The sequence below is a fragment of the Engystomops pustulosus genome, chromosome 5 (assembly GCF_040894005.1).
Source record: "Engystomops pustulosus chromosome 5, aEngPut4.maternal, whole genome shotgun sequence".
In the NCBI taxonomy this organism is placed as follows: Eukaryota; Metazoa; Chordata; class Amphibia; order Anura; family Leptodactylidae; genus Engystomops; species Engystomops pustulosus.
In genome coordinates, this window is record NC_092415.1 from 200955269 (window position 1) to 200981751 (window position 26483).

General features: G+C 44.0%; 1 protein-coding gene across 1 annotated transcript in view; it reads left to right on the plus strand.

Annotated features, from left to right (window-relative positions):
- The first annotated feature begins 18249 nt into the window (after positions 1 to 18249).
- SLC25A13 (solute carrier family 25 member 13) overlaps positions 18250 to 26483 on the plus strand; it is an 85824-nt gene continuing 77590 nt past the window's right edge. Inside the window, exon 1 of the mRNA XM_072154358.1 lies at positions 18250 to 18379. Coding sequence (XP_072010459.1) covers positions 18368 to 18379 — 12 coding nt within the window. The 5' untranslated portion in view covers positions 18250 to 18367. The remainder of the gene's footprint in view (positions 18380 to 26483) is intronic.

Here is a 26483-nt window from a genome sequence, read left to right on the forward strand (position 1 = left end):
GGGTCCACATTTCATCATCAATGGTGACCAGTAATAAGCTAGAGTATGGGTCCACTGGAGGATCCTCTAGGGGGGGACAGTCCAACACTGTTAAAAGGGGTTCTTTGTCCCTTTTAACTACTTATGACCTATGTGTTGAATAGATCAGTGCTAGTCGATTAATGGGGGGGTGTGTCGAAATTAGTAGGGAAATGGCCTCTTAAAAATGGCCTCTGAAAAACCCAATGTAAAGGGGAAATACAAATAATTGGTGATGAGCGAACCCCAACCACATTGCCAAACTTTGCGAGTCTTAGTAACCGAACTCTTACTTTAGCCAAAAGTTTGGGTTTGGTGTTTTTCTCACCGCACCCGCCAGAAACACCAGGTAGTGGAACCGTCTGCAGGAGTTATCTCCTGGCAGGGCGTGACGTCATCAGGGAGTGGCAGCATTTAAATGTAAAAGGGTAACAGCCGCCATTGTTGCCAGCACCGATCACGGGTGTTACCAGTAGGGGTGAGCGTTCAGGTTTGGCCAAACTCAAACCTTTATGGATCTGCTCATCCCTACAAATAACGACTAGTATAGACATTCCAGAAAAGGTGACATGTTCTCTTTTATAAATAAAAAGTTAATTGTTGAGATTGGATTTTTGGAAAAATATAATTGCAACAAACTGAATAATAAAACAAAAATTAAACTGAATATGTGTAAAAAAATTATATAATTGTGATATTATAGTGTAACTATGGATGTACCGGTAGGTTGGATTGACTTGGGGATTACCCTCTATAATTACTTCAGGGGAATAATATGTTCTGTTTTGATGCCACAGGCCTCTGGTTTTGTACAATAAAACTTTTTTTCCTCTGTTTTTTAATTTAATGTACAGGTTCCTCCCATCACCAGTCAGCAGGGCAATGACATTGTGTAAAACGGCTCTAATAAACTTCTCACCCACTTCATTACAATTAATTAAAGATGTATAAGTCTGTTAACCAGCAATAAAAATGTCATACAGTTCATTAATTGTTATCCCTTAAAAGTCGACCCGAGGACTCGCACGGCGAGATTTACTGTTTACACGTTCACTCTCCAATCACTCTGTGCAACACAGCAAAGAGAGGATTCTAGCTTCATTTTACAAAAATTATTTAAATTTGAATGCATTAATCATCATGCAATTGTAAAAAAATAACAATTTTTTGGTTGATATAATCAAAATTAGGATTTTATGCTTTGCCTTTATAATAAAACAATGTTTATAAGGAAAATAAGTCTTAAGAGGAAATCTTGTTGAACATTGTAACATAAAAAAGTCAATAAGCATTAACTACTATATAACTACTATAATACTGCCCCCTATGTACAAGAATATAACTACTATAATACTGCCCCCTATGTACAGGAATATAACTACTATAATACTGCCCCCTATGTACAAGAATATAACTACTATAATACTGCCCCCTATGTACAAGAATATAACTACTATAATACTGCCCCCTATGTACAAGAATATAACTACTATAATACTGCCCTCTATGTACAAGAATATAACTACTATAATACTGCCCCCTATGTACAAGAATATAACTACTATAATACTGCCCCTATGTACAGGAATATAACTACTATAATTCTGCCCCCTATGTACAAGAATATAACTACTATAATACTGCCCCTATGTACAGGAATATAACTACTATAATACTGCCCCCTATGTACAGGAATATAACTACTATAATACTGCCCCCTATGTACAGGAATATAACTACTATAATACTGCCCCTATGTACAAGAATATAACTACTATAATACTGCCCCCTATGTACAGGAATATAACTACTATAATACTGCCCCCTATGTACAAGAATATAACTACTATAATACTGCCCCCTATGTACAAGAATATAACTACTATAATACTGCCCCCTATGTACAAGAATATAACTACTATAATACTGCCCTCTATGTACAAGAATATAACTACTATAATACTGCCCCCTATGTACAAGAATATAACTACTATAATACTGCCCCTATGTACAGGAATATAACTACTATAATACTGCCCCCTATGTACAAGAATATAACTACTATAATACTGCCCCTATGTACAGGAATATAACTACTATAATACTGCCCCCTATGTACAGGAATATAACTACTATAATACTGCCCCCTATGTACAGGAATATAACTACTATAATACTGCCCCTATGTACAAGAATATAACTACTATAATACTGCCCCTATGTACAGGAATATAACTACTATAATACTGCCCCCTATGTACAAGAATATAACTACTATAATACTGCCCCCTATGTACAAGAATATAACTACTATAATACTGCCCCCTATATACAGGAATATAACTACTATAATACTGCCCCCGATCTACAAGAATATAACTACTATAATACTGCCCCCTATGTACAAGAATATGACTACTATAATACTGCCCCCTATGTACAAGAATATAACTACTATAATACTGCCCCTTATGTACAAGAATATAACTACTATAATACTGCCCCCGATCTACAAGAATATAACTACTATAATACTGCCCCTATGTACAGGAATATAACTACTATAATACTGCCCCCTATGTACAGGAATATAACTACTATAATACTGCCCCCTATGTACAAGAATATAACTACTATAATACTGCCCCCTATGTACAAGAATATAACTACTATAATACTGCCCCCTGTGTACAAGAATATAACTACTATAATACTGCCCCCTGTGTACAAGAATATAACTACTATAATACTGCCCCCGATCTACAAGAATATAACTACTATAATACTGCCCCCTATGTACAAGAATATGACTACTATAATACTGCCCCCTATGTACAAGAATATAACTACTATAATACTGCCCCCTATGTACAAGAATATAACTACTATAATACTGCCCCCTATGTACAGGAATATAACTACTATAATACTGCCCCCTATGTACAAGAATATAACTACTATAATACTGCCCCCTATGTACAAGAATATAACTACTATAATACTGCCCCCTATGTACAAGAATATAACTACTATAATACTGCCCCCTATGTACAAGAATATAGGTACTATAATACTGCCCCCTATGTACAAGAATATAACTACTACAATACTGCCCCCTATGTACAGGAATATAACTACTATAATACTGCCCCCTATGTACAAGAATATAACTACTATAATACTGCCCCCTATGTACAAGAATATAACTACTATAATACTGCCCCCTATGTACAAGAATATAACTACTATAATACTGCCCCCTATGTACAGGAATATAACTACTATAATACTGCCCCCTATGTACAAGAATATAACTACTATAATACTGCCCCCTATGTACAAGAATATAACTACTATAATACTGCCCCCTATGTACAAGAATATAACTACTATAATACTGCTCCCTATGTACAAGAATATAACTACTATAATACTGCCCCCTATGTACAGGAATATAACTACTATAATACTGCCCCCTATGTACAAGAATATAACTACTATAATACTGCCCCCTATGTATAGGAATATAACTACTATAATACTACTCCCTATGTACAAGAATATAACTACTATAATACTGCCCCCTATGTATAAGAATATAACTACTATAATACTGCCCCCTATGTTCAAGAATATACCTACTATAATACTGCCCCCTATGTACAAGAATATAACTACTATAATACTGCCCCCTATGTACAAGAATATAACTACTATAATACTGCCCCCTATGTACAAGAATATAACTACTATAATACTGCCCCCTATGTACAAGAATATAACTACTATAATACTGTCCCCTATGTACAAGAATATAACTACTATAATACTGCCCCCTATGTACAAGAATATAACTACTATAATACTGCCCCCTATGTACAGGAATATAACTACTATAATACTGCTCCCTATGTACAGGAATATAACTACTATAATACTGCCCCCTATGTACAAGAATATAACTACTATAATACTGCCCCCTATGTACAGGAATATAACTACTATAATACTGCCCCCTATGTACAAGAATATAACTACTATAATACTTCCCCCTATGTACAAGAATATAACTACTATAATACTGCCCCCTATGTACAGGAATATAACTACTATAATACAGCCCCCTATGTACAAGAATATAACTACTATAATACTGCCTCCTATGTACAAGAATATAACTACTATAATACTGCCCCCTATGTACAAGAATATAACTACTTTAATACTGCCCCCTATGTACAAGAATATAACTATTATAATACTGCCCCCTATGTACAGGAATATAACTATGTAGAACATATGAAGACATAACTAATAAAGTTAAACACAGAATACTCTTCAGACGACATCTTCTCCTATATAGAATAAATGTACTTCAGTGCCGGTATAGACACAGGTGACAATTATCTCTGCTGTTTACAAACCCTATCATTAAGACGCCTTCAAATACACCAAGAGCCACAGTGCCACCTACAGGCACCGAGATGTAACAACACTACAAGAAATAAAACGTTTACAAGTTTGTGTCTCCTACTAATAGAGATATTCCGATGTCACATCTATGGATGAGGGTCCTCTAGTCTTGGGGGGTAAACAGTGACCACCAATACTGTGATGTTGTACAGTTCAATAGGGATTGCGTACCATATAATGTATCTACAGGTGATTGCACTGAGCTCAATGCCTCCTCTACTGATGTATATGGAGTAGATGGGAGTACAGCACCTGCAGGACACCATTGGACTCCTTAAGCCTATGAGATAAAGATGAATTTTTTCCTTCTCTCTCCGCTCGGCAGACACTGTGACCTGTGAGCTGATTGGGTCTTCTCATGTTAGACATGTTTACCTGGTTCTAAAGCCTCGGGGAGTTTAATATTTGAAAGAACCTCTTAGCAATAGATTTATCCTTTAATTCCTTCGGAAAATCTATAAAAGGTATGTCTGAAATCTTTTAAGCCCATGATAACCTAAAGCCACGGCACTTAATCTTCAAAAAAAAATAAAAAATATGTCGGAGCTGAAGACAAGGCTCTTGAGATCTCAGTAAATCAGCGTTGGGTACATCCAGTGTGATGTCAGATCAATGGCCGCCTCTCTACGAGTGCATGCCTCGGCAGCGAATACCACAATGTCTTGATTGCATTCTTCCCTCAACCCCCGGCTGCTCGGCTTGTCCGGTTCTGTTTTCTAAACAGATGGGTGCAAAAAAACCCCATAGATTGTTACCAGGCGACACCGGAAAAACACAGCGAGGTGTCTCCATGGCCGCTCTACGAGAGCAAGACTTCAATCAGAGACATTTTTTCTACTTCACTTCATTTAACTAGTGTTCAGCTGCCCTTGAGCGCATACCGACGCTCGGAAACGTGATCGCAACGCTGTGTGCCCAGACCTGGATGTGGAGAGGTCTTCTCTACAATGTAACCGAGACATTAACTCATGCACATTATTATTATTACCTATTTATAGAGTAACATTCACTCCATGGAGCTGTAGGATCATCTACATTACATTCAGATGAGAACAAATGCAAGTACAAAATACAAAAACCTACAGAGACCTGGAAGAAATGGCGGGAAGACCCTGCCCACGAGGGCCCACCACCGATATGGGAGGGTAGATGGAGACACTAGGTGAGGGAGATGAGCAGTGGGGTTATTGTGTGTTGTGGATTCTGAACAGGTGGGTTTTCAGGTTACATTTGGAGGTTTGAAAGGTGGGAGACAGTCTGACATATTTTTGGTAGAGAATTCCAGAGTATGGGGGAAGCACGAGAGAAGTCCTGGAGATGGTTGTGAGAAGAGCAGATAGTAATAGAGTCATGCCGAAAGTCTTGTGAGGATTAGGATTAGAGATTGCGCGTGGGAAGTACCTATATACGGCCCAGGGTCGCAGTAAGAAAAGAAAAAGATGCCATACTTACCTCTCTAATACTACAGCACTTACTCAGAGCAAAGAGAAGGGGCTTGGAGATGTTCAATATCAAGACCTGAGAGCTAAGCAATTAGTTCTCAAATGAACTATATTCTGGAATATAATTCCATTTTTCACAGTCCTGCTGCTACTAATAACATACACAAAGTTATGATTACACATCTCTCCAGGGACAACACCTAACACTTTCTGCAGTCTGTATGATATATTACGTTATATACATGATTCTAGCCTGTCATTGTAAATTCTCCTGTCCTAACCTCTCTGACTATCTGCTGACTATTATGTTAGGACCATAAATCAATGTCTTCCGACTATCCATGACTAAGCTATTACTGACACAGAATACTTGGTGGCAGTCCTTAACCCATTGTTTTGTTCTAGAGCAAACAACTCAACATCCCTTATCCTCCAATCCTTAGTTTACACCAATTCTCAAATCTGCAGAAACCTAGTGGCTCCACATTGTAAACAGTAAACCCAAGAAGAACATCATCTTCAAGAAGTTTCCACTGATATGGAAATCCCCTAAAGTGTCGGAACGGGACTAAGGAAAACAAAAACCCACATACTTACCCTGCTTTAGCTCCTTGCATAGCTCAGATACTTCCAGTTATGGGCCCGATGCTTGACTGGAAGTTCCAGGGTCAGGGGACCCACTATATCCAATGAGGGGACATCACTTCCGTTTTCCAGGGGACTTCACTACCTGTTTTGTCCAATAGGAGCTGTATGGAGGTAAGTATGGGATCTTTTTTTCTTTCTCCGACCCTGGGCCATTTGGAAAATCCCTTTAAAGTGATTTTCCACCTCAAAGCAATATTTGACTATACAATAGGCATGAATAGTCAACCTACCAGGTGCTCTCCATTCTTGTCTGGATGTATATGTTGTTCAGATCCTACATAGTAGGTTTGGTAAAGTTGCCTGAAAGTCACAGCCACACCCTCTCCATTGATTGGAAGGGGGCGTGTCTCAGACCTACTTCCTTGAAGAACTTAGCAGCCATAATTGTAGAGTCACAATAATAATAAATAAAAAAATAATAGAGGGACCTGAATTAGCGAGTGGAAGAGAGGCTCTTGTAACGGGTGTCCCCACGATACTCTCTGTGGCGGTGTGTCTGCCCCATCCCTGGACATACCTCTCCTGGCTCTACTCCGGTTTCAGTTTTCAGTCCCGGCCAGCGTCCTCCCCATTGGCGCTGGTCACTTCTGCGTTTTCTATATAACCCGGCGGCTCCCTTCTCTCCCTGCCGGATCTTCAAGTCTTCCCATTGGAGTGAAAGCCTCCTGTGTCTATCCCGAGGTCCCGTTCCTGCGTGTATCCCGAGGACCGTGTCTGGAGGTTCGTAGTATCCTGTGGTCCATGTCCGGTGGTCCGTATCCTGTGGACGGTGTCCTGTGGTCCTTATCCGGAGGTCCGTGTCCGGAGGTCCTTTTCCGTACTACTGTGTTCCTGCGGTGCCGTCCAGGGTTCCAGCCCACCGGTGTCTTCAGTCCGTTCCAGCGTTACCAGTGTTCCTCTACGTTCCTGCTGTCATCTCAGGCTGTGACTGTTTCCAGCATTTATTACCTTGGCTGCCAGCGCAGGTCTCATACCAACCCCTGCGGTGGTCCATAGGGTCCACAGACTCATCCCAAAGAGACTCTGACAGTTCTACCCTCACGAACTGTGACAGCACTTAATGTATAGTCAAATTTTCTTTTCTGGGTAGAAGGTCACTTTAAATAAAAACCTTTGAAAATAAGGCAGATACATCAAGTAAATGACATACTATGGAGCTGCAGTCAGTGGCTATACACCCCCATCCCACAATTAGACTTTAATAGGATTGTGATCACCCCCACATACATTGTTTGCAACAAAAAAAGTACCAGGCAGACACAATGTATGTATTTCTAAGAAAGAACACAATAAAACCTAAAAAAAATCAAATAAATAGTATAGCACAGGGGGTGGGATACTTTCAATAGGTAGGTATGTGTTTGTAAATTCTACATAATGCTTAGTAATTGACATTTCACTGTGAGCCGTTTATGGCTGCATCTATAAAGCACGTCTATTATTCCATCCAGCAATAAGCGTGTGTTATGATGCTGTCAGAGTGATTGACAGCCGAAAAAAAAATGTACACAGCCGCCTATGGGTCGCTGGCCAATTTATCAGCTTCCATTTTTCCCCCGGATAACAAATCTTGTAGAAATGATTTGCTTGTTGGCTGTGAAAAAGACAAATGCAACAAACAGGTGATACCGCTACTTATGTAAGAATAATATTCCCGCGTATTATTAAATACTCGGCTCGGATACACCAGGCGTGAACACCACTCTAATTATTACACACGATTATTAGAAATATAACCGTATATTTGGCTCCGGTGGAAGAAATTTTCCTAGTTTCTTGAGCTTCCTACTGAGACCTTAAATACAATATAAAGAAGGGAAACTCGGGATGTATACAGAGAAAACTATGTTGCAAAATATTAAGTAAACCGTGAAATTTCTAGTTCCTGGCTTCACATTTGCGCCTTATACTTCCTTCCCTCAAACACATAGGGCCACAGTAAAAAAAAAAGTGCTCACAACGAATAGTGGCACAAATTCTGTGCTTTATGGCTGGCCTTAAAGTGGACCTGTAATAGGGACACTGGACAGCCCTGCCTGCTTGTCTCTGCGTATCCTAGGCGGTACAGGACAACCGCAAAGAAGCTCCCTCCCTGAGCCAAAGTGTGGACACGTAAGAAGACAGACAAACAAATATCACAAAGTAGAGGTCGAAAAATCCAGATCACAACTGAGTACAGAATCGTATATACAGATTTATATACACTTTCATCTGACACATAGAAAGAGAGATGAGGAAGATCAGAGATGATGAGATCCATGAGATGCCTATTGCACACAATGACACAGTTAGCTCTCCTACATCTCTGCTACTCCACAACACACTAGATCTGCTGTGCCTCCAGAGATAAAGAACTTATCTGTCTGTAGTTTGTAGTTCTCCTCAGGCTGCTGCTGCCAGCTGAAAATTCCTGCTGACCGTCCTGGTCTGCAGGGGGCAGGGCTAGAGAGCAGAAATCCACACAGAAATCCAAGAGGGTGTCCCCGACCCCAAGTCAGAAGTCACAGGGTCGTGTCTAGGGGAAACTGAAATTGTGTACACCAGGACTGATAGAGACAGGTTGGACTTGTATATCTGTGAAATGCTGTATTTTTGTTAATAACCGTAAATAAGAGAATGTGTTATTTTGTAATCCTGAGTATATTTAAGAAACTTGTCTTCGCGGAAATACCCCTTTATTTACTGTAATAGGTTCTAGCACGTATATGTGATGCCATATTTGCTCAGATTAACGCTCTCTGTGACATCGTCAGGGGTCGATTGGTTGCCGTGACGTATGGAATTCTCTACAGTAAACACAGTCCTTGATATAGGTTTCAAATTATGCTGCCTGGATAGGACCTCAGGACCCCTACACTTATTACATGAAAATTGGCCATCCAATGAGTACCGATTCTTCGACTCTTCTCAGACGGCTGATCTCGGCTCTCTCCACAGATTACAGATGCACAGATATGGAGCAAATTGTGAATGTGTATCAAAGAGTTGCTAGAGGAGTCCGAATGCAAAGTGGACCTTTGGTCAATGAAAAAGGATGTGATTTGAGTGATTCCCGTGGGTAGTAAACAGAAGCCCGAATAAGCCACAATGATTAAAATTAATTTCAGAATTTGATAAGGGGTCCACCAACTGTCACATAGGCCACACCTCCAATGCACTAGAAGGCTAATTTACATAAATATACATCTTTAAAAAAAAAATTTCAGATCCCTGCAGAATAGTTGTGATCCGATTAGCTTATCTAATGCTTGATATACATGTAGGAAGATGGGAGACACCTTTAAAGTTCTAACCTCCAAGAATATTATATTTACTTGTATTATATTCTCTTAATAAATATTTGAAAACGGGTGTACAAACCGACAAACAGGCCACAGGATAATTTACATAAATATATAATTTCTAAAAAAAATGGGCATACCAACTGACACAAAGGCCACGCCTCTAATGCAATAGAAGGATAATTTACATAAATATATAATTTCTAAAAAAAAATGGGCATACCAACTGACACAAAGGCCACGCCTCTAATGCACTAGAAGGATAATTTACATAAATATATAATTTCTAAAACAAAACGGGTGTACCAACTGACACACAGGCCGCGCCTCTAATGCACTAGAAGGATAATTTACATAAATATATAATTTCTAAAAAAAAATGGGTATACCAACTGACACACAGGCCACACCTCTAATGCACTAAAAGGATAATTTACATAAATATATAATTTAAAAAAAAATGGGTATACCAACTGACACACAGGCCACACCTCTAATGCCCTAGAAGGATAATTTACATAAATATATAATTTCTAAAAAAATGGCTATACCAACTGACACACAGGCAACGCCTCTAATGCACTAGAAGGATAATTTACATAAATATATAATTTCTAAAAAAAATGGGTATACCAACTGACACACAGGCCACACCTCTAATGCACTAAAAGGATAATTTACATAAATATATAATTTAAAAAAAAAATGAGTATACCAACTGACACACAGGCCACACCTCTAATGCACTAAAAGGATCATTTACATAAATATATAATTTCTAAAAAAAATGGGTATACCAACTGACACACAGGCCACACCTCTAATGCACTAGAAGGATAATTTACATAAATATACAATTTAAAAAAAAATGGGTATACCAACTGACACACAGGCCACGCCTCTAATGCATTAAAAGGATAATTTACATAAATATATAATTTCTAAAAAAAAAATGGGTATACCAACTGACACACAGGCCACGCCTCTAATGCACTAGAAGGCTAATTTACATAAATATACAATTTCTAAAACAAAATGGGTGTACCAACTGACACACAGGCCACGCCTCTAATGCTCTACAAGGATAATTTACATAAATATATAATTAAAAAAAAAATGGGTATACCAACTGACACACAGGCCACGCCTCTAATGCATTAAAAGGATAATTTACATAAATATATAATTTCTAAAAAAAAATGGGTATACCAACTGACACACAGGCCACGCCTCTAATGCACTAGAAGGCTAATTTACATAAATATACAATTTCTAAAACAAAATGGGTGTACCAACTGACACACAGGCCACGCCTCTAATGCTCTACAAGGATAATTTACATAATTCTACTGTAAAAAAAATGAACAGATCCCGGTAGAATGGTTGTGGTATGTCTGGAAAACCTATCCAATGTTTGATACACACGAAGGGTAATTTGAGGGTTGGGAGACTCCTTTACAGTCTCTCAACTTGAAGATTTTTTTTTAAATTATTTATTTTTTTCCGATTTTATGTCTTTTATACCTTAGGCCCTGTCCATATGCAGACCACAAATTGACAGCTGCAGAGAAGTGAACAAAAAAAATAAAAAATAGCTATCACTCCCTTTAACACCCCGGTGATTAATCATCTGCAACGACTTTTTTTTTTAACAGAATAAACAATTCTGTTACACATGGACAGTGATTATATTTCTGTCAGGGTATAAAAAGGTAGCGAGCGGCTTACTCATGCATGTGGTACACAGGAATCATTTCCACCCATGAAGAAACATAATACCCTTCATAGGAAACTCAGCTTCTCTATAATCCGTATCCACAGGGGTCCGTAGAGGGAGGTATACTCATGTCTTCCACCCTCAGAAATTACTATGCAGCTGTCATGACCACATGCATCGCTTTCTGTCACCGGATTTAAATGTGACACACAAAAAAAAAAGCTTCTTCTCAACTCTTCCTTTTCAGTATTTTTTCCTTCTTTTTTTTTTTTGGGGTGCCAAGCTGCCTCACAGCGAGACAAGTAAAGATGAGGGGGGGGCAATGTCATCCCGCTGTTTAATATCAAGTTGAGACTTGATTTAAAAAAATATCTCTATGAAATTTTTATTGTATTGCCGTGTAGGAGATATCTTCTTGGTATATTACCCATGCACGATAGATTTGGGTCCAATCGATGTGAACGACACCATGAGCTGGCACCGTTACTAGAGATTGGATATCACTTGTTTAAGGGGTTCTGCATGGTTGGATTTGCTGGCAGTAACACTCGTGATTGGTGCCAAAATTGTGTTCGTTACTAGCGGGAGTCAAATTGGAACTTGAACAGGTCCACACATCACTCAGATGGAAGATAATGGCGGAACACAGGTGTGAACTGGGCTTTTTATTAGCCGATTGTAATTACGAAGGTGTTACTTGCGGGGGCAGAGCAATTCAGGTTCCAAACCCTGAACATGAACAAATCTTTGAGGTTCAAGTTTGGCCAAATCTGAATGAGTCCGCTTGCCCCTAGACAGGAGACAATAGCAGAGGTGAGAACACAGGAGTGAACTGCGCCTTATAATAGCCGAGTGCCATTAGCACAAGCCAAAGGACTGCAGGAATTATAATGGTTGGGTCCCAGTAAACTGGACTGTGAAAAGAATTTATGATTCTGAAAAGAAGAAGCATTCTTACCACTAGAGACGAGCGAATTTACTCCTTGGTTTGTAGATTCTGAACAAATCTCTTATTTTACAGACATTGGGGCTTATTTACAAAGGGTCCCGCGGCCGCATTTTCGTCGGGTTTCCCGACTTTTCCGGGATTTTGTCGCACGTGATCAGATTGTGTCGCAATCACGCCGGCTTTCACACGACACAAATCAGGGGGTGGGCCGACAGATTCGGACTAAGCGCGGGATTTAACATTTAAATTTGTGTTGCAAGCCAAGTACTTACATGCACCGGGAAGAAGAAGGTGAACTCCGGCGGACCTGATCGTTGAAGAGACACATTCAGGAAATCGGGCGCACGATCTTCATGAATCGTGGCAGATGTGCATTCCGGTGGACATTCCGGATCGAGGATCGCGCAGGACCAGGTAAATAAATGTGCCCCAATGAATCAGAATGTTTTCTGCTTGAATTCAGACAAATCTTCCAAGATGTCGGGTTATCCAAGAGCGTTGGGATGGTGGAAGAAGCGATGGAAAATGATAGAAATCAGAAAAAATTAACAAAATTTTCGTGAAAAATCTGTGTTTAAAAGGACCAAGTGGATACACCAATTTCAAGGACAACTGAAGCAACATTGGTTCAACCTGAATAGAATCGGAACTGAACTTAATCTTTTAAAAAATTGGTGAAGCTTCCGTGAAGTTTGGATGATTCACTCATCTCCACCACTCAGATAAGGGGTGGTTTGTCTGTCGGACTGAAAGTGATACGATTGTGCACATAAACGTTTGGGTTCTGTACGCAAACATGAACAAGTTCAGCCAAACCTCAGCCAAGAGGTGCGAACACGGTGAACTGCGCCTTATAATAGCCAAGTATAATTGGCACAAGCCAAAGGACTTTATCCTACGGTACTGGCGATTTCTGTCTAGTTCATGCAGGAATCATAGCAGTTGGGTCCCCGTAGATTGAACTTTGAAGAAGAGTTTTGATTCTCAGAACCATTCTTACCGGTAGAGATGAGCGAGTCTATTCTTTGGTTCGTAGATCCGGAATAAGTCTGTCATTTTTCAGACACCGAAAAGAATCCGGATATTTTGTTTTCCTTTGGAGGAAATATCGGTAAGTCACTGCTGCCAGAGAGTGGCTGGAGATAGAGCTAGACCGGTGCTGCCTGCAGGCCAAGCGAGCTGGTAAGCACCAGCAGCAGAGGCGATTGCACCCCAAACAACCAGGCCGGCAGCGGCCCCATGGACCGAGGCAGCAATGGAGAGAAGTGCAGAAACTAGAGCCTCATTCGTGTAACCCTGCCTAATAGATGACTAACTTGGGGGGGGGGGACCCTGCCTATTTCATGGATTACAAACTAAAGTGGGATCCTCCCTATTACATGGATCACTGACTGAGGGGGACACTGCCTGTTAAATGGATGACTAAGAAGGAAACCCTGCCTATTACATGGATTACAGGCCCATGTGGCTTATGGGTGATATTTCAGGATGAACCTAAAATGCACTTTCCCCTTTACAGGCAGTTGAATATTACCTAACCCTATAGTGGAAAAACAGCATCTGGGAATTTTTAGGCACTTGCGGGGAAAGCAGTGAAATAAAAAATAAAGTAATACATTTTTCCTTACCTCTCTTCCAGTTTATCATTGGCTGATAAGTTGCCATAGCAAAGATGTTGCCAGAATCAATCTTACTAAATAGCACTGTTAGGATCAGTGGATCCTCTGGACCACTGCGGGAGATGTAACTAGCCAACACCCGGAACCGGAGCCTAGCGGCACCTGGTTTTCACCAGTGCCCGCCGCAAAGCGGGTTGGACTTGCTGCGGCAGGATAGCACTAGGTCGTTCCCAGGTGTGACTAGCCCACGGTGGCAGCCGAGGTCGAGGTACCTTAGCGGATGACAAACTCGTAGTCGGGTCCAGGCACAGGGTCAGGGCAGGCGGCAGAGATGCAACGTCAGGTTCAAGTCCGGGGTCAGCAACAGGAGATCCAGGCAGGTGGGAATGGGAATACAGGCACACAGCAACATGGAGGAACACAGGTAACACTGCAACACAGGACTCAGGAACGGGAACACACAGGAATACACTGGAACGCAGGAATACGCAGGAATACAGGAATACGCAGGAACACAGGAATACTCGCTAGGAAGCTTTCTCTAAGGCTAAGAGGCACAAAGATCCGGCAGGGAATGATGGGAAACAAAGGGTTATATACAAGACAGGAAATGACCAATACTAATCACCTGTGCGCTGGCCCTTTAAATGTTGAGACAGTGCCACGCGCGCGCCCTAGGGAGCGGGGCCGCGCGCGAGACCTAGTCCGGACGGGAGCGGGAGCCAGGAGAGGTGAGTGCACAGGAGCGGGACCGGGGCAGCGGAGAGAGGCAAGGGTGCACCCGCGATCCGTGGTAAGGATCGCGGGGGTGCCCGTGACAGTACCCCACCCCTTCGGCCTCCCCCTCTTCTTCTTGGTCCCAAGAAACCTCTGGAGGAGAGTCCGATCAAAAATATTCTCTTCAGGCTCCCAGGATCTCTCCTCAGGCCCGAACCCCTTCCAATCTACAAGGAAGAACCGCTTACCCCTTACGAACTTCATGTCCAGAACCTCCTTGACTTCATATACATCTGGAGAATCAGCCTCAGGAGCCGGAGGAGGGGATTGCTGGGTGAAGCGGTTCAAGACGACTGGCTTCAGGAGGGATACATGAAAGGAGTTCGGGATGCGCATAGATGGAGGAAGGCGGAGCTTGTATGCCACTTGATTAATGCGCTTGATTACCTCAAAGGGGCCAAGGAACCGGGGCCCAAGTTTATAGCTGGGTATCTTAAGCCGGACGTATCTGGAGGATAGCCATACTTTGTCACCAGGAGAGAAGACAGGAGGAGCTCGACGTCTTTTATCAGCCTGGGTCTTGGTACGGTCTGTAGCTCGTAGAAGGGACTGGCGAGTCTGGTCCCAAACAGCCTTGAGATCCTGCACCAGATCCTCCACCGCAGGGACAACAGAGGGAGTAGACAGCGGGAGAGGTGGGCGAGGAATACGTCCATAGACCACAAAGAACAGAGCCGAACCAGTAGATCCCGAGTCCAGTGAATTGTAAGAGAACTCAGCCCAAGGTAGAAGGTCAGTCCAATTGTCTTGACGGGCTGAGACGAAGTGGCGCAAGTAGCAGCCCAAAGTCTGGTTCACCCTCTCTACTTGACCATTCGACTGAGGGTGGTAAGCAGAAGAAAAGTCAAGGATGACCTGCAGTTGGTTACATAAAGAACGCCAGAATTTTGACACAAACTGGACTCCTCGATCGGAAACAATGTGAAGCGGAAGGCCATGCAGACGGAAGATATGTTTGAAGAACAAACTGCCGAGCTGTGGTGAAGACGGAAGACCTGGAAGGGGAACAAAATGGGACATTTTGGAAAACCGGTCCGTCACCACCCAGATGACAGTATTGGCCGAGGAGACAGGCAGATCAGTAACAAAGTCCATTGCCACGTGAGACCACGGGCGACTGGGTATCGGCAACGGGAGTAACAGTCCAGCCAGTTTGAGACGAGAGGCTTTATTGCGGGCACAGGAGGAGCAGGATCCCACAAACTCCCGAACATCTTTGACCAGGTCTGGCCACCAGTAATAGCGGGAGATGAGGGCCAAGGAGCGTTGCACCCCAGGGTGCCCAGCCAGATGAGAAGAATGTCCCCAAGACAGAATCCTCTTCCTGAGAGCAGGTCTGACATACGTCTTGCCAGGAGGCAGCTGCCGAAGGTCCACCGGAGCTGCAACAACAAGCTGATCAGGAGAAATTATGTGCCGAGGAACTGGTTCATCTCCAACAACATCTGAAGAACGGGACAAAGCATCAGCCTTGACATTCTTGTCTGCCGGACGAAAATGAATCAGCAAGTCAAAGCGGGAGAAGAACAAAGACCACCTAGCTTGCCTGGGATTCAGGCGCTGGGCTGTCTGGAGGTACAGAAGATTCTTGTGGTCAGTGTACACACAAACAGGATGGAGAGCTCCCTCCAGAAGATACCACCATTCTTCAAGAGCAAGTTTGATGGCTAATAGTTCTCTGTCTCCAATGGAATAATTTCTCTCAGCTGGGGAAAAAGTCTTGGAAAAGAAACCGCAAGTCAAAGTTCGGCCCTTGGGCCCTTTCTGAGTGAGCACCGCTCCAGCTCCTATGAAGGATGCGTCCACCTCCAGAAGAAAGGGTTTGTCCGTATCTGGCCTAGAGAGTACGGGAGCCGAGGAAAAGGCAGACTTTAACTTGGAGAAGGCCATTTCAGCAGCTGGAGACCAGGCACGTGGATTGGCACCCTTCTTGCTGAGCGCCACGATGGGGGACACCAGAGTGGAGAAATGGGGAATAAACTGACGGTAATAGTTCGCAAACCCCAGGAACCTCTGTATGGCTCGGAGACCCTCTGGACGTGGCCACTGAAGAACTGCAGACAGCTTCGCGGGGTCCATCTGGAGGCCTCTGTCGGAAATTATGTAACCGAGGAAAGGAAGGCAGTGCTGGTGAAACAGGCATTTTTCTAACTTGGCATAGAGGTGATTGGCACGAAGTCGACCTAGAACTTGTCGTACGTGTGCCTGGTGGGACTCAAGGTCTGGAGAGTACACCAAGATGTCATCGAGGTAGACCACGACACATGTATAAAGAAGGTCCCGAAAAATGTCGTTCACAAACTCCTGAAAGACAGCAGGGGCATTACACAGTCCAAAGGGCATTACTAGATACTCAAAGTGCCCGTCACGGGTGTTAAACGCCGTCTTCCACTCATCACCTTTGCGGATCCGGATGAGATTGTAAGCACCACGGAGGTCCAGCTTGGAGAACATCACACTCTGCCCCGGACCCTGTATACATCACACACACAGCCCCGGACCCTGTATATATATATATATATATATATATATATATATATATATATCACACACACACACACCGCCCCAGACCCTGTATATATCACACACGCACCGCCCCGGACCCTGTATATATCACACGCACCGCCCCAGACCCTGTATATATCACACACGCACCGCCCCGGACCCTGGATATATCACACACACCGCCCAGGACCCTGTATATATCACACGCACCTCCCCCGGACCCTGTATATATCACACACACTCCGCCCCGGACCCTGTATATATCACACGCACCTCCCCGGACCCTGTATATATCACACACACTCCGCCCCGGACCCTGTATATATCACACGCACCTCCCCGGACCCTGTATATATCACACGCACCGCCCCAGACCCTGTATCTATCACACGCACCGCCCCGGACCCTGTATATATCACACGCACCGCCCCGGACCCTGTATATATCACACGCACCGCCCCAGACCCTGTATCTATCACACGCACCGCCCCGGACCCTGTATATATCACACGCATCGCCCCCGGACCCTGTATATATCACACGCACCGCCCCGGACCCTGTATATATCACACTCCACCCCGGACCCTGTATATATCACACACAAAGCCCCGGACCCTGTATATATCGCACTCCACCCCGGACCCTGTATATATCACACTCCGCTCCGGTTCCTGTATACATCACACTCCGCCCCGGACCCTGTATATATCACACTCCGCCCCGGACCCTGTATACATCATTCCCTCAGGTCACTACACTTTCTCCTCACACGCGTCTCCTCTAAACACCGCTGCGAAGGACGCCAGGCCACGTGACAGCACACAGCGGGCGGGAAGCTCAGGAGAGCCAATCAGCTGGCGCGATTGGGCCTGTGTGGGCGGGGTCGCGGTGACGTGACGGGGAAGCGTCTGATGGGAAGTGTGTGAGTGTTGCACAGCATGGCCGCCAAGGTATGTGCCCGGCGCCGGGAGCGGGGACACACACACCGGGGGAGGCTGAGGGAGGGGAGGACGGGCAGGAGGAGCAGGGGCAGCGGCCGCCAGGAAGACGCACCGTGTGACCTGTGACAGGGCCTGTGCGGCTGCGTTATACTGGTGACCTAGGGCCTGTCCTTGTGTGTGAGATTACAGCTGGAGCCAGGCCGGGGGTACTCCCATCAGGAGGAGCTGATGGTGGTGGTAGTAATTCCCTGCTATAATGCACTACATGGGTGACTGCTGTCCAGCATGGGGGTACTCCCATCAGGAGGGGCTGAGGATGGTGGTGGTAGTAGTCCTGAAGTAATACCCTGCTATAATGCACTACATGGGTGACTGCTGTCCAGCATGGGGGTACTCCCTTTACATGCAGGTGACAGGGGGTACTCCCATCAGGAGGAGCTGAGTGACGATGGTGGTAGTAGTAGTCTTGGAGTAATACCCTGCTATAATGCACTACATGGATGAGGGGGCCCCCCCTCTACATGCAGGAGGCAGGCGGTACTCCTATCATTGGCAGCTGAGGATAATGGTGGTAGTAGTCATGGGAATCATATCCTGTAATATGGCCATTGTGCTGTATATCTAGATGAATACTGTCCTGCAGGTGACTGATGGTCCTCCCATCAGGAGGAGCAGGTGATGGTGGTGCTGGTAGTCCTGGAGTAATGTCCTATTAGCTACTGTGCAGTATGTACACGATGAGCAGTTGTGCAGTACAACATAGGTGCTTTGGGTGGCAGCCCAGGGCCCAAGTCTTCTAGGGCGGGGGGGGGGGGGGGGGCATGGACACCCAAACCACCCACCCTGTACACAAGGTCCTCCAAAGGTCCTGAAACAGCAGGAAGCAGACAGAAGGGACTCATCCTCCATTCACCAAGAAGCTGCTTCTAGTACCAGATGTAGGAAGTGATTCCAGACTTGTAGGGGCCATAATAGTCATACAGTCCAGGGCCCAGGGTGGTCTTGCTCCGCCCTGTGAGTGACTACTACCTTTCACACAAGACGAAACTCCCATTATCTGCAGGAAACAAGGCGATACTACTCCCTGCTCCTGGGACAGGTGTCACTCCCATCAGAGCAATACGAGGAGAGAGTAGTCCTTTACTAATACTGTCCTGTACACAGGGGGGACTCTTCCTTTTGTAGAGACAGTTTACTCCTATCAGTCTACTCCTATTAGACTTGTCCTCTCGTCTTCTTTCAGTACTGGTAAAACTTCCATCAAGAGCAACTGAAGAGGATAGTGGTAGTAGTCCTGGAAAAATATCCTGCTGAGAGTTTTATTGTATGTAGGGAAGTAATTGGGACAAGTAGGGGAATGAAGGGGCAGTAGTTCTTTCACGTGCCCAAATTGTGTTTAGTAGTCATTCTTACACCTTAGAGCTTCCAGTTATTTCTCCCAATATAAGCTGGTCAGGATGCTGGAGGTTGTAGTCCATTTAGTTTCCACTATCATGCACTTTATAGCAATCGTGATGATGGTGTATGTTAATCCACAGGCTGCCGTTCTCTGTATTTCAAATACTCGGGGCGCCCTGCGTCTCATCCATGGGCCGATGGTGCTCCTATTGGTAGCAGCTAAGGATTTCGATGATGGTAGCCTCTAACAACCTGCTGGAAGCTTGTATACTATGGCCCTGCTGTACAGGCGGTGCTGCAATTGTCACTACTATTAAAAAGTTACAAAAAGTTGATATAGAAGTCTACTCAGCTCATCCAATCCAATGCGGAGAAGAGGGATGTCACCGCATCCGTACGGATGAACTGAATGAGTATCCTACCGCACTTTAATATGTAACAAGAAGTTCCTTTATTAGGTCATATTAAAAACGATGTACATCCAGTGCAGTGTGGACCTCTAATTGTCAGCAGCTCAGGAGGAGGATGATGGTGATGGTGCTCATGGCAGTTATGATGATCAGTAAACATTTCTGAGCTATTCTTCCTCTTTAGCAGTCTCTTAGAAGGTGTGTGAGTACACCCCCCCCCCCTTTCCCATTTAAAGGAAATCTACCACCAGGATGAAGGGTTGTAAACCCAGATCACTGCAGGTTCAGCTCTTCTTTAAGTTTACTATGCCTGTATTTTTAAGAAGAAAAGGCTTTAAATGTTATGCAAATGACACCGAGGGGCTCCGGGCTCCATTAACACTTATGTAGCCTAAAGCCCCTCGGGCACATTTGCATAATTTTAAAAGCCTTTTTTTTTTAAACTATGACATAAGAAGCTAAAAGTAGTTCTGATCCTGCCAGGGGGAGCACACACCAGTATGTCAGTGTGCTTGGTTTAAAACCCTTCATCCTGGTGGTATGTGTCATTTAAACCCAGTCGGACCCTACCAATCACATTACTATCCCCTATCATGTGATATCGGTGGCCTGTCGGCAGAAGAGACAGTCGCTGTCTGATCACTCTCCTATTTTTTCAATGGCGGCCAAGTCTGCAGTTACGTCTCTGTTTTGTACACTATGTCATGAGAATAGGCTCCCAACTAGAACAGTGAAAAATGTGCTACATTTCCATATAACGGAGGGGAGACCTATAGAGACGCTACATATGGCAGTGCACGGAGTATAGATGGTGTTCATAGTCCCATGGATACAGATCTGATTGTCAGGTGTGTATATAGTAGTATATTGTCCTCCAGAGGAGCGACTGCTACTTATCTATAGGTCAAGTGTCTCGTGACCCCCGGCCGGGGTGTAACTGGTGTCTTGTGACTTTGACGTTGAGCAGATCCTCTGCCGCTTCCCTCGGTCTATGGGACGATTATGTGATATCAGAATATGTCTATGGAGCTGGGGGCTCTGCTCTATGTCCAGGGCACAATTACCCCGGAGCGGTAATTGATTGTGGGGTAATGTCATTTGCCCGTCTGGGTTTTTGCTTGGTTGTTTGTTGTTTCTAGCAGGTTACCTGAGCGTTTAGCGGCTGATGCTGATTGGATGTGACCCGGCGCGGTGTAGACGGGTCTATTCATTTACCGCCTGTAATCAGATGAGGTCTCCTGGACGCAGAGGTCACATGTATTTCCTGTACGGCGGGGGAAATGCTTAAATGGGTTTAATCGGAAGCTAAAGAGTAACAAGTGGAAATCAAGTTACTCCAGTTCTGGGAATGTGAGAGTTACCGTCGTAAGTTACCAACGAGGGAATATGTGATACATTGTAACAGACAGACGTGTAACATGATTTACATACAAAGTCTCAGCTGTTTTGATGGAAAGTTGTAACTTAAAGGGCACCTACCACCACAAATCTACCTATAAAGGTAGATTGGGTGGTAGGTGGATTAATGGGACGTGAGGATAGCCCTTTTAAGGGCTAATCCTCACGTCCCTGCACTTTTTTAATAACTTTAATTTGGTATTTATTCAAATTTACTTATGCGGCTACCGGGGCGTGGAGTAGCCGCATATGAGATTACACGAGGCGGCTACTCCACGCCCCGGTAGCCATTTTACCACTCCTACTCACCCATCTTCGGCGCGCAGCTCCGTGTAGCTGCGCGCCCTCGTCCGGCGATTCTGCCGTCTGCGCATGCGCAGAAGAGCAGGCCCGCGCCTGTTTCGGAGTTGTGACCGCGCAGGCGCGGGCCTGCTCTTCTGCGCATGCGCAGACGGCAGGATCACCGGACGAGGGCGCGCAGCTACGCGGAGCTGCGCGCCGAAGATGGGTGAGTAGGAGGGGTAAAATGGCTACCGGGGCGTGGAGTAGCCGCCTCGTGTAATCTCATATGCGGCTACTCCACGCCCCGGTAGCCGCATAAGTAAATTTGAATAAATACCAAATTAAAGTTATTAAAAAAGTGCAGGGACGTGAGGATTAGCCCTTAAAAGGGCTATCCTCACGTCCCATTAATCCACCTACCACCCAATCTACCTTTATAGGTAGATTTGTGGTGGTAGGTGCCCTTTAAAGGGAACCTGTCATCAGATTTTTACTCCACTAAACTCCCGGCCCCTTGAGTAGGGGATGTAAAGTCCTTTCTAGAATTCCATCATTTATGTGAATTCTAACTCGTTTTAACATATATATATATATATATATATATATATATATATATCTCCCTTAAAGCTATATGCAAACGAGCTGAGAAGAGTCTTGAGATTTGGCTTTGAGGGAGGTCACCTTAGATGCCCCTAATCTTGGTTATATAGCACCATGCTGCTGGTGTCATATTAAAGATAAAAATCTCATCTTCCAGATGCCATCAGGCTTGTGGCTCTGCTAGAACTAGAGACGCAGGCTGTTAAAGCCATAGATTGGATGTGATGCAGATCCATCTCCAAAACCTGTTTCTTGAACTGCCTGGTTAACTGTAGCTCACAGAACCAGAAATCGGATGTGATCTGAAAGAGGAGATTCTTTCATATGACACCAGCAACATGTTTCTAGGCGGTATAGAAAGATAATGGCATATGAAGTGATACTCACTCTATAGCCTCTAAAAGTGGTTCATCTCAGGTAAAATATGACTCTTCTCCGCTCATTGTCACATGACTTTGGAGATTTTTTAAAAAAAAAAAAAATAAAAAAAACACTTCTTTTATTGTGATGCAGAACGTCACAGCTGGCTTAGGGGTAGCCTCTATCCTTTTAATACTCCTCTAACAGTTACCCCTTACGTATAGGTGATGTGTCTGACATCCGGGAGATCCTAAGGAAGGTGTTTCCTCTGTAAATTTGCATGGGTGCCTACTGCATCATTCATCATTCTGGGAGTACAGCAGCCCCTTAGTCCTATAAGAGTCATGGACATGTATGTGCACTAGGCTCCTATGACGTGGGAAACTAGGGGTCCAATTTGGTGTGACCCCTTGCAGTCAGAGAATTAACCACTATCAACCTTATTCTTACTGACGCTTCTGTATTTTATTCTTGTGCCAAATTCGCCTACATAAATATGAATTGGTCCGTATTATGGCCTTAAATAATGTCCCAATGTGATTTCGGTGGCTGGGGGTACAGCTGGTCATACGCTGCATGTGTGATAGAGGCTTGGAGGGGGTCATTGAAGTAAATGCTATATATGTATGCGCTTGGTCTGTCCTTGTTAGTGGATAGAGCATTGATATTATATATAATATCCTGCACTTCCCCCGGTAGTCCGCTCACTGCTGATTGTCCTCATTTCATACTGCATTATATCTATAAAGCTTTTGTTGTTGCTTTCCCACATGATGCATCTATCGATATCTTTCCTAAACTGTGTTCCTATTATATACCCTCGGTCACGCATTATCCAGTCATTCAGCAGGGGTAAGGAGCGTATCAGCCCTGACATTGGGATGAAGGTATAGATCTATGTCACACACTTGTAGAAGTCACTATGGGGCCCATGTAGCATAAGTCCGGCTTTGTCAGTCTCTTTTTTTGAGACTTTTCTTGGCTTTTCTGTTGCTCAGATGTATTTTAGCAGTTTTTTTTTTTTTTTTTAAATTGATACATGTGGCGTTTGGTCTTTTTAGGTAATTTGTGACTATTTCAAACAAAAGTCACAAAAAAGTCTCCAAAACTCACACGTTCCTCAGCTAATTTCTACGCCTGCTCAGGGGCAGCCAAAGATCTGCGCCAAAATTTGTGACTTTTTAAACTTATAAACTCTGGCAGGGTCTGATACAACTGGAAGTGTTGGTAAAGGTCAGAGGTCGGCTCACAGTATACACAGAGTTGTCTTGGGGGCAATCGCCTGACTATGCGGTAGGAATTGCCGTCCAGCAATTTTACATGGCAGCCCCTTAGTTGAATCAGCAACCAATACAATAACTTTTTGAAGGTTGTGGTTGAAGCTTCTCTGCTAAAAGAGCTCAATGTTTAGGGCAAGAAGTTTCTTTTTGAGCTCTATGTTCTTATGGAAGGTTATTCTTCACGTGACCCAAGTATTTGTTATCCCGCATACACAGGATTGGGGGTGGTGATTGAAATTGAGTAAGTGATTTGGCCTAAGATTTAATCCTGTGGGTTGATAAGGGATAACATGGTTCTGTTCCCCCCAAATCCCGGTCTGTGAGTAGAGTATGTACCCAAATGCTCCGTTCAGTGTCCATGGGAGAGTGTGGGCTTAGTCTGTCCTCCATTTGTTTAGGGGAATAGGACCCTTGTTCTCTAGATTTGTGGGGGTCTCAGCAGTCAGACACCTATTGATCGGGGTGTTATACCCATGGTGCGCATGAACAGGACCTCTTTCATGCCAGTCCCCTTTCTGGCTAATAGATAAAAGTCCTCTAACGGAACGCCCTCAACTCTTAAAGGGGTTATCCCAAGATTTACACAGTATATGAGATGACCTACTAGTCACTGGGGGGGTCAGAGTTTCAGTTCAAAAAGGGGTCACATTCCCCCCTGATATGAGCGTGTGCTACCTCTTCATTCTTCTCCCAGTACTGTAGATCATGAATGAAGAAGCCGGGTGCGTAATCAATTCATAAGGGGAGCAGGACTCCAGGACCCCCAAGTGTGTTTGGCGTGCAGTCGCACCCCATCTATCACCGTGCCTTCTAAATGTGGGGACAACATTGGCTCTTGAGAAAAGGAAGAGGTACCATCGGCATCAGGCAAAATACTAAAAAAAATTGAAATTTATTATAGAAAAAACATGTTTAAAAGTGATCACACGGGGAAGTAACATGGGTAACGCGTTTCACACCTAACCTATTCATACCTTATTCATACCTTATTCATTGGATCTTTAGACCATCCCTTTAACTCACAATCTATTTGAAGTCTACTTGTAGTAGAAGTTTTGATTGGGCGGTGGGGGATCCAGATGCTGAGACCCCCCCCCCCCAATTTGCAGTAAGGAAGGGTCATTGGTGCTGTTCTGAGTGCCGTGCCCTTCTGGCAGCGATGGTCTTTGCTGGATTACTTCTTGCCCCTTATCAAAACTTCTCAACTTTTTGAAAGCTCCTGCGCCGTATTGTTGTGTCTGTTTGGTGTTTTTGTGCTGCTATTAGTCTCTGTGAGGTGCAGCTGTTTGATGTCCTGTCTGTACGGTCCTGTTATCTCTACTCGTGTTTGATTGTGTAACGTTGCACGTGGCCGCTGACCGGCCGTGTACACGATCACACGCCACCGGCATGCTAGGGCTTTTATTTTTGTTACCTGCTCGTAATCGTGTTTGCTCAGGAACACAGGCACGTGGCCAAGATTAGGAAATGATTTCAAGGTGCAGAGAGCAGCAGAGCCGAGGTTATGTAGGGTCTAATGAGGGCTCGTTTCTGTGCCGAACGTCAAATATGTATTTTGTGCATTTTTTTTTTTTTTCTTCTTTATAACCATCGTTAATACAAAATCCATAAAACGAAAGGGCGGGGAGCAAACGGAGAGGCGCCAGCTATAGGGCAGTGTTTATAATGGCAGCGGGGTTTCTGCATTTCTGAGTCTTTAAATCCCTTTTTTTTGTTAAAGTCCAACCACCCGCCCCCAATCCCTGGGCAAATAAGATGACTATGAGGGATCCTGCTGTAATAAGTGTTCAATATCGTTGTAGCGCCACCTGTGGAGACACATATAATTGCACAACGCCCCATTGAACTTCATGGACTCTGTAGGACCCAACATTTCTATATCCTCTGGGTTTAAGGGGCTATCTTGGAAGGAAAGATACTTATACCGGACCTGCTGCCTCCCAGCCATCATTTTGTCCACCTCTTTATCCGCGTTATTGCAGGCCAGTGGTTTGGTTGCTTCCATACAATATGTAAGCCACTATATCTCTGCTTATGCATGGGTGTACCAGGGGACGCGGCTGATTTTGGCTGTCCAAAGGCCATCCCCCTGCTGTCATCTGGAGGAGTGTGTGGTACCCAGCTCAGAAGTATCAATTCGGATTACTGCAAATCTCATCCAGAATAAAGGCGCATCCTCCTTCCTGAAAATCCCTTATTTTAATTATTTGGCCATATTGTAAATAATAATAATTCTTATATAGCGCACACAGATTCTGCAGCGCTGCACAGATCTTGTCACATCAGTCCCTGTCCCCATGGGGCTCACAATCTAATCCACCTACCAGTATGTTTTGGAGTGTGGGAGGAAACTGGAGGACCCGGAGGAAGCCCATGTAAACACGG